The sequence below is a fragment of the Schistocerca gregaria genome, chromosome 2 (assembly GCF_023897955.1).
Source record: "Schistocerca gregaria isolate iqSchGreg1 chromosome 2, iqSchGreg1.2, whole genome shotgun sequence".
NCBI classification, from domain to species: Eukaryota; Metazoa; Arthropoda; class Insecta; order Orthoptera; family Acrididae; genus Schistocerca; species Schistocerca gregaria.
In genome coordinates, this window is record NC_064921.1 from 948,356,029 (window position 1) to 948,376,352 (window position 20,324).

General features: G+C 36.5%; 1 protein-coding gene across 6 annotated transcripts in view; it reads right to left on the reverse strand.

The window, feature by feature from the left end:
- The window catches only part of LOC126335411 (regulator of chromosome condensation), an 86,662-nt gene that overhangs the window by 3,043 nt on the left and 63,295 nt on the right, over positions 1-20,324 (reverse strand). For all 6 annotated transcript variants that reach the window (XM_049998680.1, XM_049998682.1, XM_049998679.1 and 3 more), the window contains 4 exons: positions 17,213-17,432; positions 15,273-15,416; positions 11,846-11,959; positions 2,953-3,111 (listed from right to left, as the gene is read on the reverse strand). In XM_049998680.1, the coding sequence (XP_049854637.1) occupies positions 2,953-3,111; positions 11,846-11,959; positions 15,273-15,416; positions 17,213-17,432 (637 nt within the window). The remainder of the gene's footprint in view (positions 1-2,952; positions 3,112-11,845; positions 11,960-15,272; positions 15,417-17,212; positions 17,433-20,324) is intronic.

A 20,324-nucleotide genomic window follows, 5' to 3' on the forward strand; every position in this document is an offset into this window, starting at 1 on the left:
TTCTTACAGTTGTTGGATCATCTGACAAAACATCCAAGCTACTGCATAAAGCCAAAAAACTACTACACAAACTACAAAATTTTCTACAATGTTCCTATCTATAATGATGGGAGAAGGTGATAAAGTAGTTCTGCAATTTGTCATTACTCAGCAAATATTTGCAAACAGAAAAGGAATGTTGTACACCAAAAGACAAGGTGTGTATATCCTGTTTTTAAAATAATGGTAATCAATATTCTTGTTCATTGCCATGTTCTCCACATCAGAGACATTGGATAAACTTTCCTTGAACTTTTAATTTCCAATGTGGTACACTGTGCTTCCTTCTCAAAACAGATCACATTCAGTTTTATTGTGGCTATCGTCACCAAGAAGTGTCCATATATAGCAAAGTTCATCTCGCAGTTCTTGTTCACCTGATAGTTCCTTAGCCTTTCTTACAGTTGTTGGATCATCTGACAAAACATCCAAGCTACTGCATAAAGCCAAAAAACTACTACACAAACTACAAAATTTTCTACAATGTTCCTATCTATAATGATGGGAGAAGGTGATAAAGTAGTTCTGCAATTTGAAAGTGCCCCCCCCCCCCCCACCTCTTTTTCCACTCGCAGGACCTTTCTCAAGAATTTGTTAATGCAAGATACAAACTCATTCACGTTTGAGTATACATATTTTAATGACTGACTAAATGAATAACCTGCACAGTGCAGATCGTAATTTTTTAAGATAAATGTGTTGTGTGTCAAGGCTGGGAAGGCAAAAAGAATATAAGAAGCTAGAACTGTAAGAACTAGCCATACTCAATCATATTTTACTTCAGTCCACAGCACAAAGTATGATTTAATAACATTTTAAATCATGATAGTGTTGACTATTCTCAAGCAGGAAATATAACATAAGCACAAGTTTAACTTCTCCTTTCAAGTGTCACTGTAACGTTGAATATATCTGCTCTGGCATTAATTACTACTCATCTGCTTTGTGATACTTTTCCTTCCTAGTGAGACTAAAGTTACAACTTTCTTGGAGTACTGTCACTGGGACAAAATCTCTGACAGGCAAACATCCACAGGCAGGAAAATATTAATAGAACAAAAATTCACTCCAATTGCATCTTATTTTATAACATTATCTGTTTTGAAGCCTAAAGCTCCATATTCAGGTGCCACCAAGAAAACAAATGTGTGTGGCAGTCAGGCCAGTCAGTCGTGAGGGATTACACCCATGCCAAACAAATGCATGGGAGTGTAGGACTAACAACCAGGGCACCCTCCTCAACAGCCAATAAGGAAGTAATTGATCCTTTACTGTCAGGTGTTTGGCATGGGCGTGATCCCTCATGACAGGCTGGACTACCACTCATTTATGTTTTCTTAATAATATGGTGGCACCAGATGATGGAGCTTTAGACTTTCAAACTGAACTGGATTTTTATTCTATTAATACTCTCAGTGGGGACAGACATTAAAATATACTTCTCTTGATACAATCTCATAACAGGATTGTAGGACTTGGGAAAGAGAACAGCACGTGTGAAATGCAACTTCTGTCACAAAAGCGTATCAACCAATAAACTGCTTCTTATGTACCAGTTCATTATTCTTGGCATGCTTTTCACCTTCCATATGCTGCTGAATACTATTTCATGGGTATGTTTTATCAACTGTGACAATATGTAAAAATTCCACACCTTAACACAAAATTTCGAAATCTATGCACATAAATAACAGAAAGGTATACCATAACAATGAAAATTCATGGAAGATATGCAAAATAAAGGAAAGGCACTCACTCATTTATAGCTCACCAATGTGTAGCACATAGAAACACGCACCAAAAACACTATTTTCCTCACTTTTGAGCTCTTTCTCCAGCAGAAGTGCACACACACACACACACACACACACACACACACACACACACTAAACACAAATGGACACACCCATGGCCACTGCAACAGCGACGGTCAATTATCAATGCAGTTGTCTTGGCAGATGGAGGCAGGCAGGAGAGATGGGATACAAGCTTGGAATAGGCAAAGATGTGAAAGCAAACTGGCTGTAAGCTATTTTGCTGAAACCGTGAAGAACCTTATAAGGATGGAGATTTGAACCTAAGTCCTGAATGTGAGCCTTGGAATTGTATTTTCCCCAGTGTTAGTTGTATGTTAATACAAAGCAGTATGGATAGGTTTACTGATGAAGACAGAAACAGGGTAAATACAGAAAAAGTGTCAGGAAGATTAGGAAATCAAAGATAGTCTTAGTGATAGAAGCACTGTGCCAGCTTTAATTCACAAGGAGGAAAAACTGGCGAAGAGTTGGTTGACACATACTCAATGTATTGGCTGCTTGAATGCAGTGAAAGAGAGTCCCAACAACAATAAGCTCTCTTCCCACAGTGATGGTAACCACATAACACAATCTTTGCACCTGTATATAGATGTTTACAAGAAACACTGTGTTTTGTGTTGTTGATTCTGACAATTTTATATTACAGGCTTTTTCACTGTCTATCTGTTGCAGGTACGACATATTTTCCTTGCTTCTTAGAATTAGAAACATGTACTCTTGTGTTTTATCATTTCCCTAAAATACAAAGTGACAAGTTGCTGTATTGGGTCAAATCATTCACGAGAATGAAAAGGCTGACAACTGTTTCACAACACATGGGACACGACACACCAAAGGAAACAAAATGAGATGTGACTGGCCCTTTGGGATTCCCAACGTCAAAAATCAACATCACAAAAATAAAAATTTGAAACTTTTTCTCCAGCATTTGCAGTTGAGGGTTAGCAATGGAATGTTAAGCAAACATAGTAAATAAACTTGGGAAACTATTTCGTTATAGTTCTACTATGTGTCAAAGGTAAATGTTGGAAGTGATACTGTTAAACTAATTTATAAAAATAATAGGCATTTATCTTTCTAAAAAACATGAACCAACCTTTATCATTTACAGCAAATGACACTGCTGCACCACATGCAATATCAGTGCATTTCATCCCAATAAGTTTTGGTATAGCAGTAGGTGTAGTGATGTCTTCACAGTCTTTGCCTAATCCAAGGCGCCCATAGTCTTTACGACCAATGACATAAACACCACCTAAAACATACAACATTTATGCCTTAATTAATCATGTCAGTATTAGAAACAAATTTCATGGTGCCATGAATTAAACTGAAAAAGGTGTCACCTGTGTACAGCTTACACACTGAAGAAAAACTGCAGGCACCTACAGACATGTAAATTCATGGCAAATGTGTGTTACCTGTATAAGAAAAGAATCGGTCGGTTCTGAGCAGTACAGATGACACCAACACTTAATTACAACTTCACAAATGAAATGGTTGTCTCAAGCAGGTAACAAACATATTGAAAATAGTAGGCTGAAAACCATTTCCTGTAAGAATAGGCCACGAAAATTGCCGAAGCCCCTAAGGTTTGTATTGGGATAGCCCTTCAATTAGTCTCACTTATCTTCACAACTGAGCAGTCACTGATGAATGCTGGAAGTATGAATAAATAATTGAATTAACGGATTCTACTTGAGCACAACACTTTCAAAATGTTAACTGAGTAATGATAACTTCAATGACAAATTTTTGTGTTTGTACTTGTTCAAGACATAAGGGACATTCCATCTTCAATTATGTTCACCCACACATGACCCTAAGAATCTCAATCTCCTAATGCAATATCATGAAAAGGATTGTTGCAACTCACTATATAGCAGAGATGCTGAGTCACAGATAGGCACAAAAGAAAGACTGTCAAAGTGAGATTTAGGGCAACAATGCCTTTCTTAAAAATACACACACACACACACACACACAAACACACAAGCACATGCACACAGGCATGCATGCACGACCAGTCTCTGTCTGCTGGGGCCAGACTGCCTGGTCTTATCAGCCAGAGATGAGTCATGTGTGTGTGTGATTTGTCTATTTTCAACAAAAGCCTTGTTGCCCTAAAGCTAACTTTCTGAAGGTCTTTTTGTTGTGCCTATCTGTGACTTAGCATCTCCACAATATAGGGAGTAGCAACTACCCTTTCCATAATACTGTTACATTCTATTCTGGATTTTCCACTGTTTGATTCACTCTCCTAATTCAGTATGACAACTATCAAAAAGAAAAAACATATTTGAAGGTTAAAAAATTTCCTGTGCAATTTTAGGTAGAATACATTTTGGCTTATTAACATATTTAACGGTAGGTTTGTAATCATAGCAGCATATTTATTATTAACTCCCATATTTGTTAACATACGGAAATGTTTCTTGACAAATATTAACTAAGCTTTTCAATAAATAATATTTTTAACTGCTATATATGCGAATGTTCACAATAAATTCTAAAGTTTGGTGTAAAAAATGAAAAATGACATAGAAAATAAGATACTTTTTCACTTCTAGGTAACACTGAAGTACATAATTTATATATTTTTTAAAGGCATTTTGCATGTCTGCATCAAATTCTAATCTATTTCACAAGACAAGTAATTAAAAATATTACTAATACTGGAGCAGCAAATACGTTGCGCAGGAAAACATACTGAGGACGGACACACACACACACACACACACACACACACACACACACACAATCATATTAGTTATGGATAGCCTGTCAAGAGTGTATGAATCATTTGATTCAACAAAATAATTAAAGCTGGTGGTGTATCACACCAGGCAACAAAATCAGACGATTTGCAATATATGCAACTACTTACTATTATTACATACATAAATACTGAATATAAAGCAACACATGCTGTGCCGCCACACATTCAACACAAACTGTGTGTAAAGTTGCTTTATACTGGAATACTGAAAGGAGTGTAGAAGAAAGAAAGAGGCCAAACAGATTATAACACATGCCTCCATAATACACAGTCATGTCAGTTAGCAAATTTTACATAAATATTCAGTGAACATCAGTGAGATATGCTTCAAGAACAATCAGGAGATTAAAGTTTTGTAATTTAGCAATTAAATGAAATATTCTGTGGATGTTAACTTCTTCAATCCATTCAGGGCTTGTGACATTTCAAGATCACATTCCTCCCAGATTGTGTTGTGCTGAAATGCCATTGCCCATTTCCTAATATAGATATTGGTGCCAGTGGGAATTTGTATCTTGTAATAGATACTCTAAAATAATATACTTACCACTTTGGCCAGAGAGTTTACACCCTCATCAAAACAAAGACTTATGAACTGAAGTATGAAATTACTCTTGCCTTATGGCTTCCAAAGTAAGTTGCAGTTTCCACAACAATTATTGACTGACACCACTGGTCCACCCCCAACACCTTCACCACACAGATATGCAAAAAAGTTCACAAACTCCGCCAGTCTGCAACAATGTCTCCTTTCATACAACAGCTGATTAGCATCACTTTTGAACCTCTGACAGGTCACCCATGATGTGATGGCAGTGAACTAAAGTATACAAACAGCTTGTCAGGTTCCTAGCATTCCTACTTTGCTGATGCACATAATGTGACATACACATGCAATTCCAGACATTAAATCTTAAATCTAGAGTGTGGTCATAATATACTGTAATTTAACTCAACTGCATACTCAATTAATTGAAAAAATACAAGAGAGTATTCAATCAACTAAAAGTATTTGTATCTCTTACAAAATAAAAAAATCATTTATTTTTTTATAATCACCAGATAACTAAACCTGTCCTATTCTGAAGAAATAAAAGACACTAAAGTGTGGATGCTGCTGGTTTCAAAACTGACAAGGCAAAACAAAAAAATTTCAGGAGCAGCGGCCACATGGTGGGACCAACTTTTTGTAGCCATGAATATGGCAGTGTATGTTAGGATGATGATGTTTGGTTTGTGGGGCACTCAACTGTGCAGTTATCAGTGCCCGTACAAATTCCCAATCTTTGCTCAGTCCAATCTTGCCACTTTCATGAATGATGATGAAATGATGAGGACAACACAAACATACAGTTATCTCGAGGCAGGTGATAATCCCTGACCCTGCTAGGAATTGAACCCGGTATCCCGTGCTCAGGAAGCGAGAGCGCTACCACGAGCTGCGGACAGTGTACATTACGGTCTCCAGTATTACAATCTGCAACCATTCACCAAAGTGGGTGCTCAATTGCGAGTAATCGATGAAAATGATTTTAACTTTTTTCTCTAGAGTCTAGACCTTGTAGTGTTCAGCAGAATGATGACATAGCACAGCAGTTAAGATACAATACTAATGTGCAGCAGGCTTTGGGTTTGAATCCCACAGATGCACAGAAACTATTTTTAAATCTTTATAAAGATGACTGATTGTTGTTTTTATTCAACTACTTGGTTTAGATGTAATTTTAAAAAATATCTTATCCTTTGCTGTGTCATTATTTCATCACACTGACTTTATTTACTCTCAATTTTCCTTCCAAATTATTATTTTTTTCCTTTGAAATTTCTGTGTATGTTATTGTAAGTGTTTTTATGTACCAACTACAATTTCATTTAATCTATTTTATCATTTTACACAGGTGCTCATTATGTTGAATCCATTATTTCCATTCCTCACTTTGCTTGAATTTTGTGTCATTTATAATCTTCATCTGCATAACTGTGTCCATAATGCAATGTTTGCACTATGGTTACGACCCAAAGAATGTACAGTCAATGTTAAACAGATTATTCTCATCTTTAGTTTTTTTAATCAATAGATCAGCATTTTCAAACATTTAAATATCATGATGATAAATAAAAATAATTAAAATGACATGCATTCCAAATAAAAAAGGAGAGGGGGCGGCGGTGGAAGAAAAGAGCAAAATAGAAGCCAGAACGACAATGAAAGTAACAAAATTAAAAGAGTTACATAAAAACCAATTAAATGAATAAAAATAATGTTGTTGTTGTTGTTGTTGTGGTCTTCAGTCCTGAGACTAGTTTTATGCAGCTCTCCATGCTACTCTGTCCTGTGCAAGCTTCTTCATCTCCCAGTACCTACTGCAACCTACATCCTTCTGAATCTGCTTAGTGTATTCATCTCTTGGTCTCCCTCTACGATTTTTACCATCCACACTGCCCTCCAATGCTAAATTTGTGATCCCTTGATGCCTCAAAACATGTCCTACCAACCGATCCCGTCTTCTAGTCAAGTTGTGCCACAAACTACTCTTCTCACCAAGCCTATTCAATACCTCCTCATTAGTTATGTGATCCACCCATCTAATCTTCAGCATTCTTCTGTAGCACCACATTTCGAAAGCTTCTATTCTCTTCTTGTCCAAACTATTTATCGTCCATGTTTCACTTCCTACATGGCTACACTCCGTACAAATACTTTCAGAAATGACTTCCTGGCACTTAAATCTAAGCTCTATGTTAACAAATTTCTCTTCTTCAGAAACGCTTTTCTTGCCAATGCCAGTCTACATGTTATATCCTCTCTACTTAAACCATCATCAGTTATTTTACTTCCTAAATAGCAAAACTCCTTTACTACTTTAAGTGTGTCATTTCCTAATCTAATTCCCCCAGCATCACCCGACTTAATTCGACTACATTCCATTATCCTTGTTTTGCTTTTGTTGATGATACTCTTGATATCCTCCTTTCAAGACACTGTCCATTCCATTCAACTGCTCTTCCAAATCCTTTGCTGTCTCTGACAGAATTACAATGTCATCGGCAAACCTAAAAGTTTTTACTTCTTCTCCATGAATTTTAATACCTATTCCGAACTTTTCTTTTGTTTCCATTACTGCTTGCTCAATATACAGATTGAATAACATCAGGGAGAGTCTACAACCCTGTCTCACTCTCTTCCCAACCACTGCTTCCCTTTCATGCCCCTCGACTCTTATAACTGCCATCTGATTTCCGTACCAATTGTAAATAGCCTTTCGCTCCCTGCATTTTACCCCTGCTACTTTCTATATTTGAAAGAGAGTATTCCAGTCAACATTGTCAAAAGCTTTCTCTAAGTCTACAAATGCTAGAAACGTAGGTTTGCCTTTCCTTAATCTTTCTTCTAAGATAAGTCATAAGGTCAGTATTGCCTCGTGTTCCAACATTTCTACGGAATCCAAACTGATCTTCCCCGAGGTCGGCTACTATGAGTTTTTCCATTTATCTGTAAAGAATTTGGTTAGTATTTTGAAGTTGTGACTTATTAAACTGATAGTTCGGTAATGTTCACATCTGTCAACACCTGCTTTCTTTGGGATTTGAATTAATATATTCTTCTTGAAGTCTGAGGGTATTTCGCCTGTCTCATACATCTTGCTCATCAGATGGTAGAGTTTTGTCAGGACTGGCTCTCCCAAGGCAGTCAGTAGTTCCAATGGAATGTTGTCTACTCCTGGGGCCTTGTTTCGACTCAGGTCTTTCAGTGCTCTGTCAAACTCTTCACGCAGTATCTTATTTCCCATTTCATCTTCATCTACATCCTCTTCCATTTCCATAATACTGTCCTCAAGTAAATCACCCTTGTATAGTCCCTCTATATACTCCTTCCACCTTTCTGCTTTCCCTTCTTTGCTTAGAACTGGGTTTCCATCTGAGCTCTTGATATTCATACGAGTGGCTCTCTTTTCTCCTAAGGTCTCTTTAATTTTCCTGCAGGCAGTATCTATCTTACCCCTAGTGAGATAAGCCTCTACATCCTTACATTTGTCCTCTAGCCATCCCTGCTTAGCCATTTTGCACCCCCTGTCGATCTCATTTTTGAGAAGTTTGTATTCCTTTTTGCCCACATCTACTGCATTTTTATATTTTCTCCTTTCATCAATTAAATTCAATATTTCTTCTGTTACCCAAGGATTTCTAGCAGCCCTCGTCTTTTTACCTACTTGATCCTCTGCTGCCTTCACTACTTCATCTCTCAAAGCTACCCTTTCTTCTTCTACTGTACTTCTTTCCCCCATTCTTGTCAAGTGTTCCCTTATGCTCTCCCTGAAACTCTGTACAAACTCTGGTTCTGTCAGCTTACCCAGATCCTATGTCCTTAAATTCCCACCTTTTTGCAGTTTCTTCAGTTTTAATCTACAGGTCATAACCAATAGATTGTGGTCAGAGCCCACATCTGCCCCTGGAAATGTCCTACAATTTAAACCTGATTCCTAAATCTCTGTCTTACCATAATATAATCTATCTTATACCTTTTAGTATCTTCAGGATTCTTCTATGTATACAACCTTCTTCTATGATTCTTGAACCAAGTGTTAGCTATGATTAAGTTATGCTCTGTGTGCAAAATTCTACCAGACAGCTTCCTCTTTCATTTCTTAGCCCCAATCCATATTCACCCACTATGTTTCCTTCTCTCCCTTTTCCTACTGACGAAATGATAAAAATAATTTCGATAAACATTCTAAATTAAAATATTTCAAAGCACTTAATAGAAATCAAAGATACAACATTATGCACATCAGAAGTGTACCTGCTCTGTGCCATACCAGCATTCTGCGTAACACTTATTTTAAGGCTCTATATGATCAAATGAAATTATTTTTCATGAATTACTTGCAAATGAGGACCCACTTGGATAACTCGCTGCAGGATGTGATACCTGGGACCCTAACTTACACCATCAGACAGATGGCTTCAAAAAGTCAATCCAACTCCTGAGGATCTCCCCTTGAGCATAAAAATAATTCTTGCCACCTGCTAACAAATTAAGAAGAAACAGCAACAACAGTAGTAGTAGTAACAGATGTTTTATTTATCTGTGGATCACTTAGACAAGGATGTTTGACATGTCACGGTATTACAGATTAAGAATTTATAAGAATAAGCACCGTATTTACTCTAATCTAAGCCACACTTTTTTTTTTCGGTTTTTGTAATCCAAAAAACCGTCTGCGGCTTAGAATCGAGTGTGAAGTAAGTGGAAGTTCTAAAAAAAGTTGGTAGGTGCCACCACAACTAACTTCTGCAGTCTAACATATGTAGCACTATACAGGCATGCTTTGCAGGCACAAAGATAAATACTGGCGCAAAAACCTCTGCATCAGTAAATAAAAGAAAAGGTAGAAGAATGTAAACATTATGCCATGTATTCTTTCTTGTTTGCTGCTATCTCATTTAAATCCTGTATGCCTAATAAACTACGAAACTAGAGTGAGACAACAGCAAACACGGAAGAATATAAATATCATGACATGTTTATATTCGTATTATTCTTATGCTGAATAGTGATACAGTCTGAAATGAAGCACAGCAACGGACTAGATTTTTAACTCTAAGATGACTAATTTCTGTGCAGAATGTAATGTACTAAAGAGGCGTCTACAAAGATTTTCAAACGGAGAAAAACTTTCGCTAAACTCTCATTAAGAACATCATCTATCATACGCAATATTATTTGGTTCTTGTTTATCATTGTCAAAGAAAGCAGTGTAAGTAACAACAAATAGCAGTGTCTTGCCATTGTTTCACTAATGGGACACTTCCTCTTTTTTTATTGTGAGCTGTGGTAGCGCGTAAACACCTATAACGAAGAAAACAGCACTTATCAGATCAAAGCAAAATAAGTAATCGATTCAAACCAGACAAAGCACGTGTAAAAGGAAGGGCACCCGTTTAAATATGGACGGAGCGCCTGACACACAGCAATGGCTACTTGGTAAAGCTTAACTGTTAAGCTTACAGCTCGAACGAAACTACTGTAGCTGTATCTTCACCCATTCGACCTAAATTGTGTCTCATGTTACAATGGACCAACTTTGTTTCAATTTGGAGGTGTGGTCTAAAACTTTTCTCTCCCCTTGAGTCTCGAGTCTCAAATTTCAGGTGCAGCTTAGATTTGGGAAAATTTTTTTTCCTTGATTTTGAGTCTCATTTTTCAGGTGCGGCTTAGATTTGAATAAATACGGCAATCCATACATAAAAGCATTTTGGCATTTACTATCAAATCATATAATGTAAAAGAACATTAACTTATCTACGTTATATGGAATGTTTTCAGGATTCTGACTGTATTTTGAATTTAACGGAATAAATTATGCTGCTTCACAACATTTTTTACTATATTTAAGTAGCACAATGTGTTTTGGCAGCATGGTGCCATCATCAGGCACATTCCTGTTACATGTACATTATATTATCTGAAGTGTGATTAGATTCATTTGCCATAGATGCCACCGTGGTTTTTTGTCTAAATACAATCATATACAGAAAGATACATACATTTTAGTGAGCATCTTTCTTTACAGGATTCTACTTTGAAACAACCTCAGTGGCACACACAACAAATGAACCTAATCACACTTCAGATTGATATAATATACATTTATCTGGAATGCAAATGATGATGGCAGCATGGTGCTGAAACACACGATGCTCATTCAATATCATAAAAAAGTTGCTTAAGCAGTAGAAATTATATGATAAATTTCAGAATATAAATAAGCTGCTCGTATGTTTCACGAATTAAAATAAACTCTGACTAACGAGTAAGGACAACTGTGGCAACTATTATAAAAATTGTATCCACAAAAAAGTAAAGAGGAAACTGTGATGCCAAAAGAATGAATAATAAAGATAAATACAGTTGAAGCTTGCAAATGCAAGTTATTTACCATACACTGACTCTGCAGAAGACTAACAATGATCTACATATGACATTTAAATATATGTTGATGGAAAACCACCTGAATATTGGGATTACAAGAACAAAATTATGGTTAAAATGTGGCAAAACATTTGTCACAGAATAATGTGAAAGCATCAGTTAATTGAAAAAAAAAAAAAGGTGTAGCAAACTTCTGCTGTCTGTTATGTCCCACTGTAACTAACACTGCAGTTGTTCTGTAATGAACACTTTGAAATTGATAAGAAGTTTTCTTACCTTCATTATCACGAGCCAATGTATGGTGTTGCCCACCGCATATCTGTGACCATAATTTTTCCGAAAAAGAGGGTGATATCACTGGATGAAAGTGGCACACTTGATTCTCTACACCTGTTGAAGGAAAATTTGAATCAAACATAAATGTCAACGAACACAGCACATTACATGCCTTGCAAGACAGCTACAAAGGAGCAGCAGCTGTCAGCCGTGGTTTGAGCTTGTATTATATGATTATGAAGGACCATTTTGGTGAGGCTGAGGAACTTGATAGAGTTGGGCAATAGGGTGGGTGACAGCCCATGATGTCAATTTTAATGTCACGTTCAGTACATGGGATATCATGCCAGGCAAGATTTCACAAAATGATGTGGATTCCAGTTTTGCAAGGTTTCATACAATACCAGCCCAAACCAAACTTGACAGCCTCTACTGCTTTTACACAATTCTTTTAAGCTGTGAGCACAACTCCCTTAATGTTATCACTGCAGAAGCAGCACTTACTCTTTAACAGTTGGAACAGCATTGTCAGCACTATGTGAGACAGCTGTCCCAACAACTCCTATTTTATGCCCACATGTGATTTCCACAAGCCAAGAAAGAACCTACAATTTCAAACACAACCACACCCTTCCCCTAATCAACCCATCAACTCTCTGACCATTTCTCACAGAATTACTGCACCTTCCATATCCCTGAAACCTTCCCTCCACACTCGATGAAACATCCTGCTCCTGAATACTCATCGCAGAATACTGTTGTCACCCTTTCTCCCAAGACCCCAGTCTCTGCACTAGTCTCAGTACTTTCTGAAGCAACCGTGCTGAACTCAAATTACCTTTCCTTTACTCATTCTCCACAGTCAAAATATTTCTTCATCTCACACCCCACTGACAACCACCAACAGAAACCCCATACAGAATCAGTTCGAACCTCCCTGAAATTAAGATCCTCCTCTTCTTCCACAGAGTTATCCCCTGGTTACCTTTCAGAAATTGCTCACATATAACCTGTCCTCTCCTTCCTTTCCTAAATCACTCCATCATTAGTCCAACATCACACGTAATGGAACACACAGCTATCATCCTCCGAACAGACAAAGGGCGCCACCACAATTGCCATTAATCTTAGTACATAGCTGAAGGTATCTGCCAACTTTCTGACACTTCTGCATGTGAACTTCATGACCATGATCCCATTCTAGAAATCTAACAGGACCTCCTCTGGCCAGTTTGTCCCGAAAGGCACAAACAGAGGTCATGTGTGTGTAAGCTGCATTTGTGTAAATGGACGTATGTGATGTCTATTTCAGAAGAAAGCCTTCTGGTCGAAAGCTTAGCTGTTTAGTAGTCTTTTTCTTGTGCCTACCTGTGACTCAACATATTTGCTTCGTGGTGACTAGCAATCTTTTCTTGTCATAATATTGTTTTTATTACATATGAAGGTTTGTTATGGTGCACATTCTGTCATGGTAGTTCTAGTTATTTGCTTGAGGTATTCCTCAAGGGCATCACGCAGCAATGAGAACAATAATGTCAACATGTATTAAATCTTTCGGTAATAGCATTTTGTTTAACAAACTTAATAACCTGAATATGATGTGAGGCAAAGACAAATGCTTATCTCTTAACTGATATTTAGTCAACATGTAATAAAGTTGAATTGTGGCTCTAAGTTGCCTGGAGACAGATTGGCATCTAATCAAGATTTAAGAAGATTTCATCTAGTCAGGAGTTCCACAAATACTACAGGGAAGATGTCTAGTTTATTGTTAACATATACATTGACTGAACTCTCTCAGACAGAGTTAAAAACTTCCATTTGGACTGCAAGATTTCAACTGCACCACTTAAGTACCTGTATATAAATATGAAATAATTACACTGGCTGTACCATTAAATTTAAAAAGTTATTTGAATCACGTATTGGACTGAAGGTGGATAGTATTAGCAAGCTACACAGTGACAGTGGGAAAGGCATTCACAAGCACCCACAATGACTTGCTGTTATCATCAAATTTATTGACAATGAGGAAGGGATATGAGTAACACTTCTTATAGAACATGCAGCAATATGTAAGATGGTGTGCAAATTTACAGCAGGAGAGATACAATACAAAACAGGCTGGGACTGAAGTATTTACTGCAAAGTGTATACAACAATTGTCCGAATCATAATATGGATAATGCGTTATTAGATAGAAATTTCTCTGATGCCATAAATAATACAAAGAAATACTGTATACTTGACCAGTGTCAACATGGAAACTGTAAAAGGAAAATGTTGCACAGATTAATCAAACAATGTAGTAGAATATTTGGGTGCAACACAAAAACAAAGAAAATACTGTATTGGAGTGTACTGTTAAGACATTAAAGGTCACTAAAAGTCGCAGGAAACAATACCGCCGCAGGAAAGAAACTGTACCTGCAGATGATTTTGTAATACATATCCACTCCGAACACTTCATGTCCTTCCCATAAGTAGAACTGTTACAAAATCTGCAGTTAAAGTTTCTTTCCTGTGGCAGTAACTTTTAGTGTACTGCAGTGTCTTCACAGTACAGCCCAAGACACACACACACACACACACACACACACACACACACACACACACACACACACACACACATTTACTTTTATGTTAAACAAACAACAGTGTGAATGGCATTGATAAAAATAGTCTACTTACTACATGTCAAACCAAGGACAAACAGAGCGAGTGAAAAAAACTGTTGGATCATTAGCTTTACGGAATTTTCCATTTCTTCATTAAGCAACAGGGAAAAATGAAAATTTGGAAAAACCTGTAATTAGTAGTGGTGTTGAAAAGAAGGACTTTTCACGCGACAATTCAAGGGAGAAAGGTAAAACTACGATCTCAACGCAACAAAGAGGAATCACTAATCAGGTCAAGCCAGGTCCAGCTTAAGACCAAAGCACTATTAATTCCTTCAATGCTTTTTCCTCTATGGACAGACAAATGAAGTGTGTGGTTCCACAAGCTACCACTTTCAATTTTTAATCTGTATGTCTCCCATTGTCTGGTTAGTGCAGCACTTTTTAATCTTTATTTGACTGAAGTTTAATCTTGATTGCTTTCTTATAAACATTTGAGTATTTCAAAACCAAAACCACAATCTCTTCGAATAATCGTAATTTTGATTAATGGCCTGCTCGTGATACTGACCACAGCTTAAAATATGTTTTTCCTTTGCATTCAAGAAGAAATAACAAAACAGATTTAACCTTGCATTTAAAACTTTAAAATCTAGGGCTAAATGTTACCATATTCTCTAATTCAAAATACTATTGGCAATATTAAAATAATCCAACAAAATTCTGTTATAATTAAACTAGAAGTCATTTATCAGCAAAAAGACACACACATTCCTATGAGTTGAAATGCAACAGTAATAGCTACTAACCTAACTGGCTGTAGTTATTTAGTCCAAATACATAAATATGGTTCTGAGCTTTGGCATATGTACACCAAGTTCCAGCCCAGATATCTTCAAAGCCAAGTTTCGACCTGGGATTAATAGGCACTGGCGCAGGTACCAATAAATGCCCTAAAATGAGAAACACAACAATAATCATAAAAATGATACAACTCTGTAAGTAACATTTCACACAGGAGGAAAATCTAATCCATTCTTAACTTGATACACAACACAAAATAGAACAAAAAAATAGGTTTCTCTAATTTTTACCAGTAAGAGCTGAGATTCCTAATTTTGCTAGATCAGTAATAATTGTCACAAAAGTTTGATAACCAGTGATGTTTCACAAGAGAAAACAATGAAATTGTCACAAAAGTTTGATAATCAGTGATGTTTCACAAAAGAAAACAATGAATCGTCTTAGACTAGAATTTTGGGTCAATTATAGAGGGTGATTTCCATTCTCAGCTTTGAGTCATGACGTCATGAATTTACAATACAAAGGAAACGTAAACTGTGTTTGTCTTAGTTACTGGTGTAAACTATTCTGAATATCTCACATTTTACGAGGGTGAGGTTAGGCAAGGCAGGAACCTAAGAGTGCAGCCTAAATGGCTGCAAGTGAAATGAACAGCAATCATATTTATTCCCCTCCTCCCCCCTCACACATCGAACCTTTAGCTACATAGCTCAATTCAAGTTGTCTATTCCACTTTTAGTTATTTTTCCATTAGGTGTGTAGTGCAATTTCTTTTCATTTTTTCCCCTCCATGTACTTAACTGTACAGCTCAATTCTATTTTTCAATTCCCCATTTTGATATTTTTAGCTAGTGCTGTTGTCTCTCGTGTTTCCTGTATTTTACTATAATTGTTTTTCTGGGGTTCTTACAGTACACATCAGTTTCTCCTCAACCAGAACTAGTTTCCTACAGTTGTTTTGTTAGTTCATAAGTTATTGTTAAGAATTTCTACGATTTTATAATTCTTGATTACATTTCAGTGTCATATAAGCATTTGAGAGTGTTGATCGCCATTTTGATGTCTTGAGTGTGTTGTATCTTTGAGACCAGTATGATGTTACTGCTCAAAGCCACCAGAGGAATCTTAAACTAGAATTATTACGGAATTTCTTTAGAATTGACGCTCTTCTATTTCATCATCTAGCTGCACTGATATTTATAATTTCAAATTCAATCTACACTCTGGAAAAAATGTATCCCAAATGTGACACCCATTTTCAATTTTTGAAAATGTGCAGAATGTATAAGATTTTGTCTTACAAGAAACACTCTCATAATATAAATTGATAAAGAAAAAGGGGCCATGATAGTATGTCTCAAGTTAAATCTCCAAAACATATTATAGTCTATAGCATCTAATCAGTAGTAATATTAGTTATGAAAATATTATGAAAAGGATTGCTACTCACCATGTAGCAGAGATGCTGAGATGCAGATAGGCTCAACAAAAAGACTACTGAACATGTAAGCTTTCAGCCAGAAGGCCTTTTTCTGAAATAGACAACATACACACATAAATTCATGCAAAAACAGAGCGTGCGCGCGCGCGCGCACACACACACACACACACACACACACACACACACACGGCCAGTGGTTTTGTGTGTGTGTGTGTGTGTGTGTGTGGTTTTTTTTTGTCTATTTCAGAAGAAGGCTTTCTGGCTGAAAGCTTATGTGTTTAGTAGTCTTTTTGGTATGCTTGTCTCTGACTCAACATCTCCACTATATGGTGAGTAGTAGTCTATTCTTCTCATAACATTGTCGTTTTTCCATTCTGGGTTTCCCATTGTTTGCATTACCATACCATTATGCAGTAGACACTCAACTCATAAAACAGTCTTCCTCCTTAGATAAAAAACAAACAGTATTTCATATGTATAATAATTGTTCAACATAACGCTTACCTAATCCTTGTCTGCAACTACGATTTGCAGCACGTTCTGATACTCGACCTAACTGTCCTTGTTCACCACATCCACATGTGTAAATGTGCCCATCATTAGCAAGCATGACTAGATGATCAGCTCCAGATGCGATTTTCACAGTCATCAATCCAGGGAGAATTTCAACTGGTTTCTGCTCAGCAACACCTGCCTTCATGAGCCCCATTGAACCACTGGAATCCTAAATTTTGAAAACATTGTTTCCTTTAGCAAATATTACATACCTTACAAATAAAGTAATACAAAAAATTTCCAAAATCACCTACACTCTCAACACTTGGCCAAGCATACCGCACTTCGCACTTACTGTCAAACTTTATGACTCCAATAGTCATTCCTATTCCTGAACTTCAGTATAGTTGCTAGCACATGATATACAATGGAGAGGACTGGACTATTTTTCAGCTAGTATTCAGAGTTTGAAAGAGTTTTTACAATCTATTAAACACTGAAAAATAACTGTTCATGGTGTTGTGGTATGTGCTGACATAACAGCATCTGGGTCGGTTGGCAAAAAAGTGTGCTTAATATGGAAACAACAACTCGGGTCAACACACAGGAGTGCACAATTAACCAATTACAATGAGAAAACCAGAGATATCACAAATTACAATGAGAAAACCAAAGATATCACAACAGTTCAACCTCACCAATGAATATTAAGAGACAAACTAATGAAAGACTATCACCTCATCACTAGTGGGCAGGACATTTATAAATGAGCATTTGTCCAAACCAGTTTTAAATGGACACAATTTGGGCATTTATTAAAAAAAAGTACTTTTTAAAGTTTTTACTGCTAGAATGTAGAAGATACCAATTAAAATAACGATGAGAGGATACTCCCTATATTAGACTTTAGTAAATGTTTACATTTAAACATACATATGTCAATCATTGCCTTTATTATCAAGAACAAAAGTAATGAAGAGAGAAGCATGTTTTTTTAAGTAGTATTCAAACTAGCTGCATCACAGAAGTGTGTGTGTGTGTAACTGACAGCTGCTTGTCATTTACAATGCCCTTTTTATTTTTACCAGTTCTACTCTCTCTCTCTCTCTCTCTCTCTCTCTCTCTCTCTCTCTCTCTCTCTCCCCTCCCCTTCCTCTCTTACACACACACACACACACACACACACACACACACACACACACACACACACACACACACGTGTATGTTTAACGACTGTGTAATGATAAGTCAGTATTAAAAAACAATGTCCTTAGGTCACTGCTTAGTAATGTAACACTTTGTGATCCATTTAAAATCTCTGAATATTACTGAAGAATGATTATTGATAACAAAATTATTACTAAATTATTAAACAGCTGGCATGTGTTTCCTGGTAATAAGTAATAAACTGTTTTCAGAGGAGGGGAAAAAAAGGAGGAGAAAAGGTAGCTTTGTTGTCAGATGGAGTGACATTTTGAGACTGACTACTTTTGTATGACTGCACTGTTGTGAAGATAAAATGAGATTTGCTAGCAAATAATCGATGCCAAAAATGCTGAAATCATTAGATTTTGTTTTTTGCTCTAATATTTTTGCATTAGTACAGTATAATTAAAAATACTACCTACAGACTACCTACTTAATATGAACTACACTTTATTTCAAGAATTACTTTTAAACTTGAGTTCTGCTGTCTTTTCCTTTTTTAGTATGTACTATCCCAAGATCTGATCTCATTAAAATGTATAGTTACATTTAAAGTCCAATTTACTTGCCCTAATAACTCTTCCGTAACTCTCAAACAGCATTTCCAGCTTGGTTACTCAACCACTATAGAAACAGTGTTGTAAAACACCTTTCCTAATACAAAATATCAGTTTAAAATTATAAGTGCTTCTTATCAATTAAACTTTAAACTACATTAATGCCCTGGCATTTATGGAGTTTGGGCATTTGCCGAGGCATTTATCCTGTGCATTTGCCCCAACTTGCAAATGCCCAGGCATTTAAATCACTACTCATGAGATGTACTGATTCCATACAATTAGTCATGGTTGAGAGTTTAATGTATGATTTGTTGCTTAGACTACAACAGACTGAGCACTTCACTACAGAACACATTGCCTATATGTAATAAGAAAAGTATGTAAACAGTCTGAATATAGCTTGCTCTCATGATTTGGTTCAGTGGCTCATCAATGAGTTGCAAATTATTTCTTGTGTATCTGATGTAACAACTGCCTCCATGGCACTTACTTTGGTTTATTTATGCTTAATGTTTTACTTGTCTGTGTGTACATTATTTATAAATAGATACTGTGAAACTTTAAATTTACAACCTTTTGCTTTCATATATGGAGGTTCACAAATTGTGTTAGCAAAGCAGCAAAGTCTGTGCGCGAGAATACCTTACAAGTGAAGAGGTACATTTCTGTCACATAAGCCCGACATTATGTCCTTACACAACCTGTCACCATCAAAGCATTTAAATTATTTTTGTATGTGTACAAATATTTTTGGTAATTGTAAATGAAATAATAGTTATAATTTTTAAACAATGGAAAGTCCAGGTTAGAATAACAGCACTTTGAAAAGTCCAGGTAGGAATAGCAACAATGTAGGAGAAGATAAACTGCTAATTACCATATAGATGCCCCTGTAAGTCGAATACAGGCACAAGTGAAAGACACTTACACATAGCTTTTAGCCACAGCCTTTGTGTAAGTGGCTTTTAATTGTGCCTGTCTGCAACTTACCATGTGATTTTTATGGTAAGTAGCAATCTATCTTCTCCTACATTGTTGTTATTTCTACCTGGAGTTTCCATTATTTGATTTTGCCGAACGGCATTTCTTCCGCACTACAACCCTGTGATTTTTCCTTTTCTACTCTTTTCAGCATCCATTCTTTATCTGCTTTTCTGTGTTTATTCACTGCCTTCAAAATCAAATCTACTTTCGAGCCACACTGGATCAATGATTGCCCATGCCCAATGCACGCTTCATTCATGCAGCGTCTGATGCCCCAAATTCTTTCCTCCTATAGTTACAATTATATTTATTCCTGCTGATCCCAATACATTCCTCATCCTGACACACTTCAACATTTTATTTCCCACACC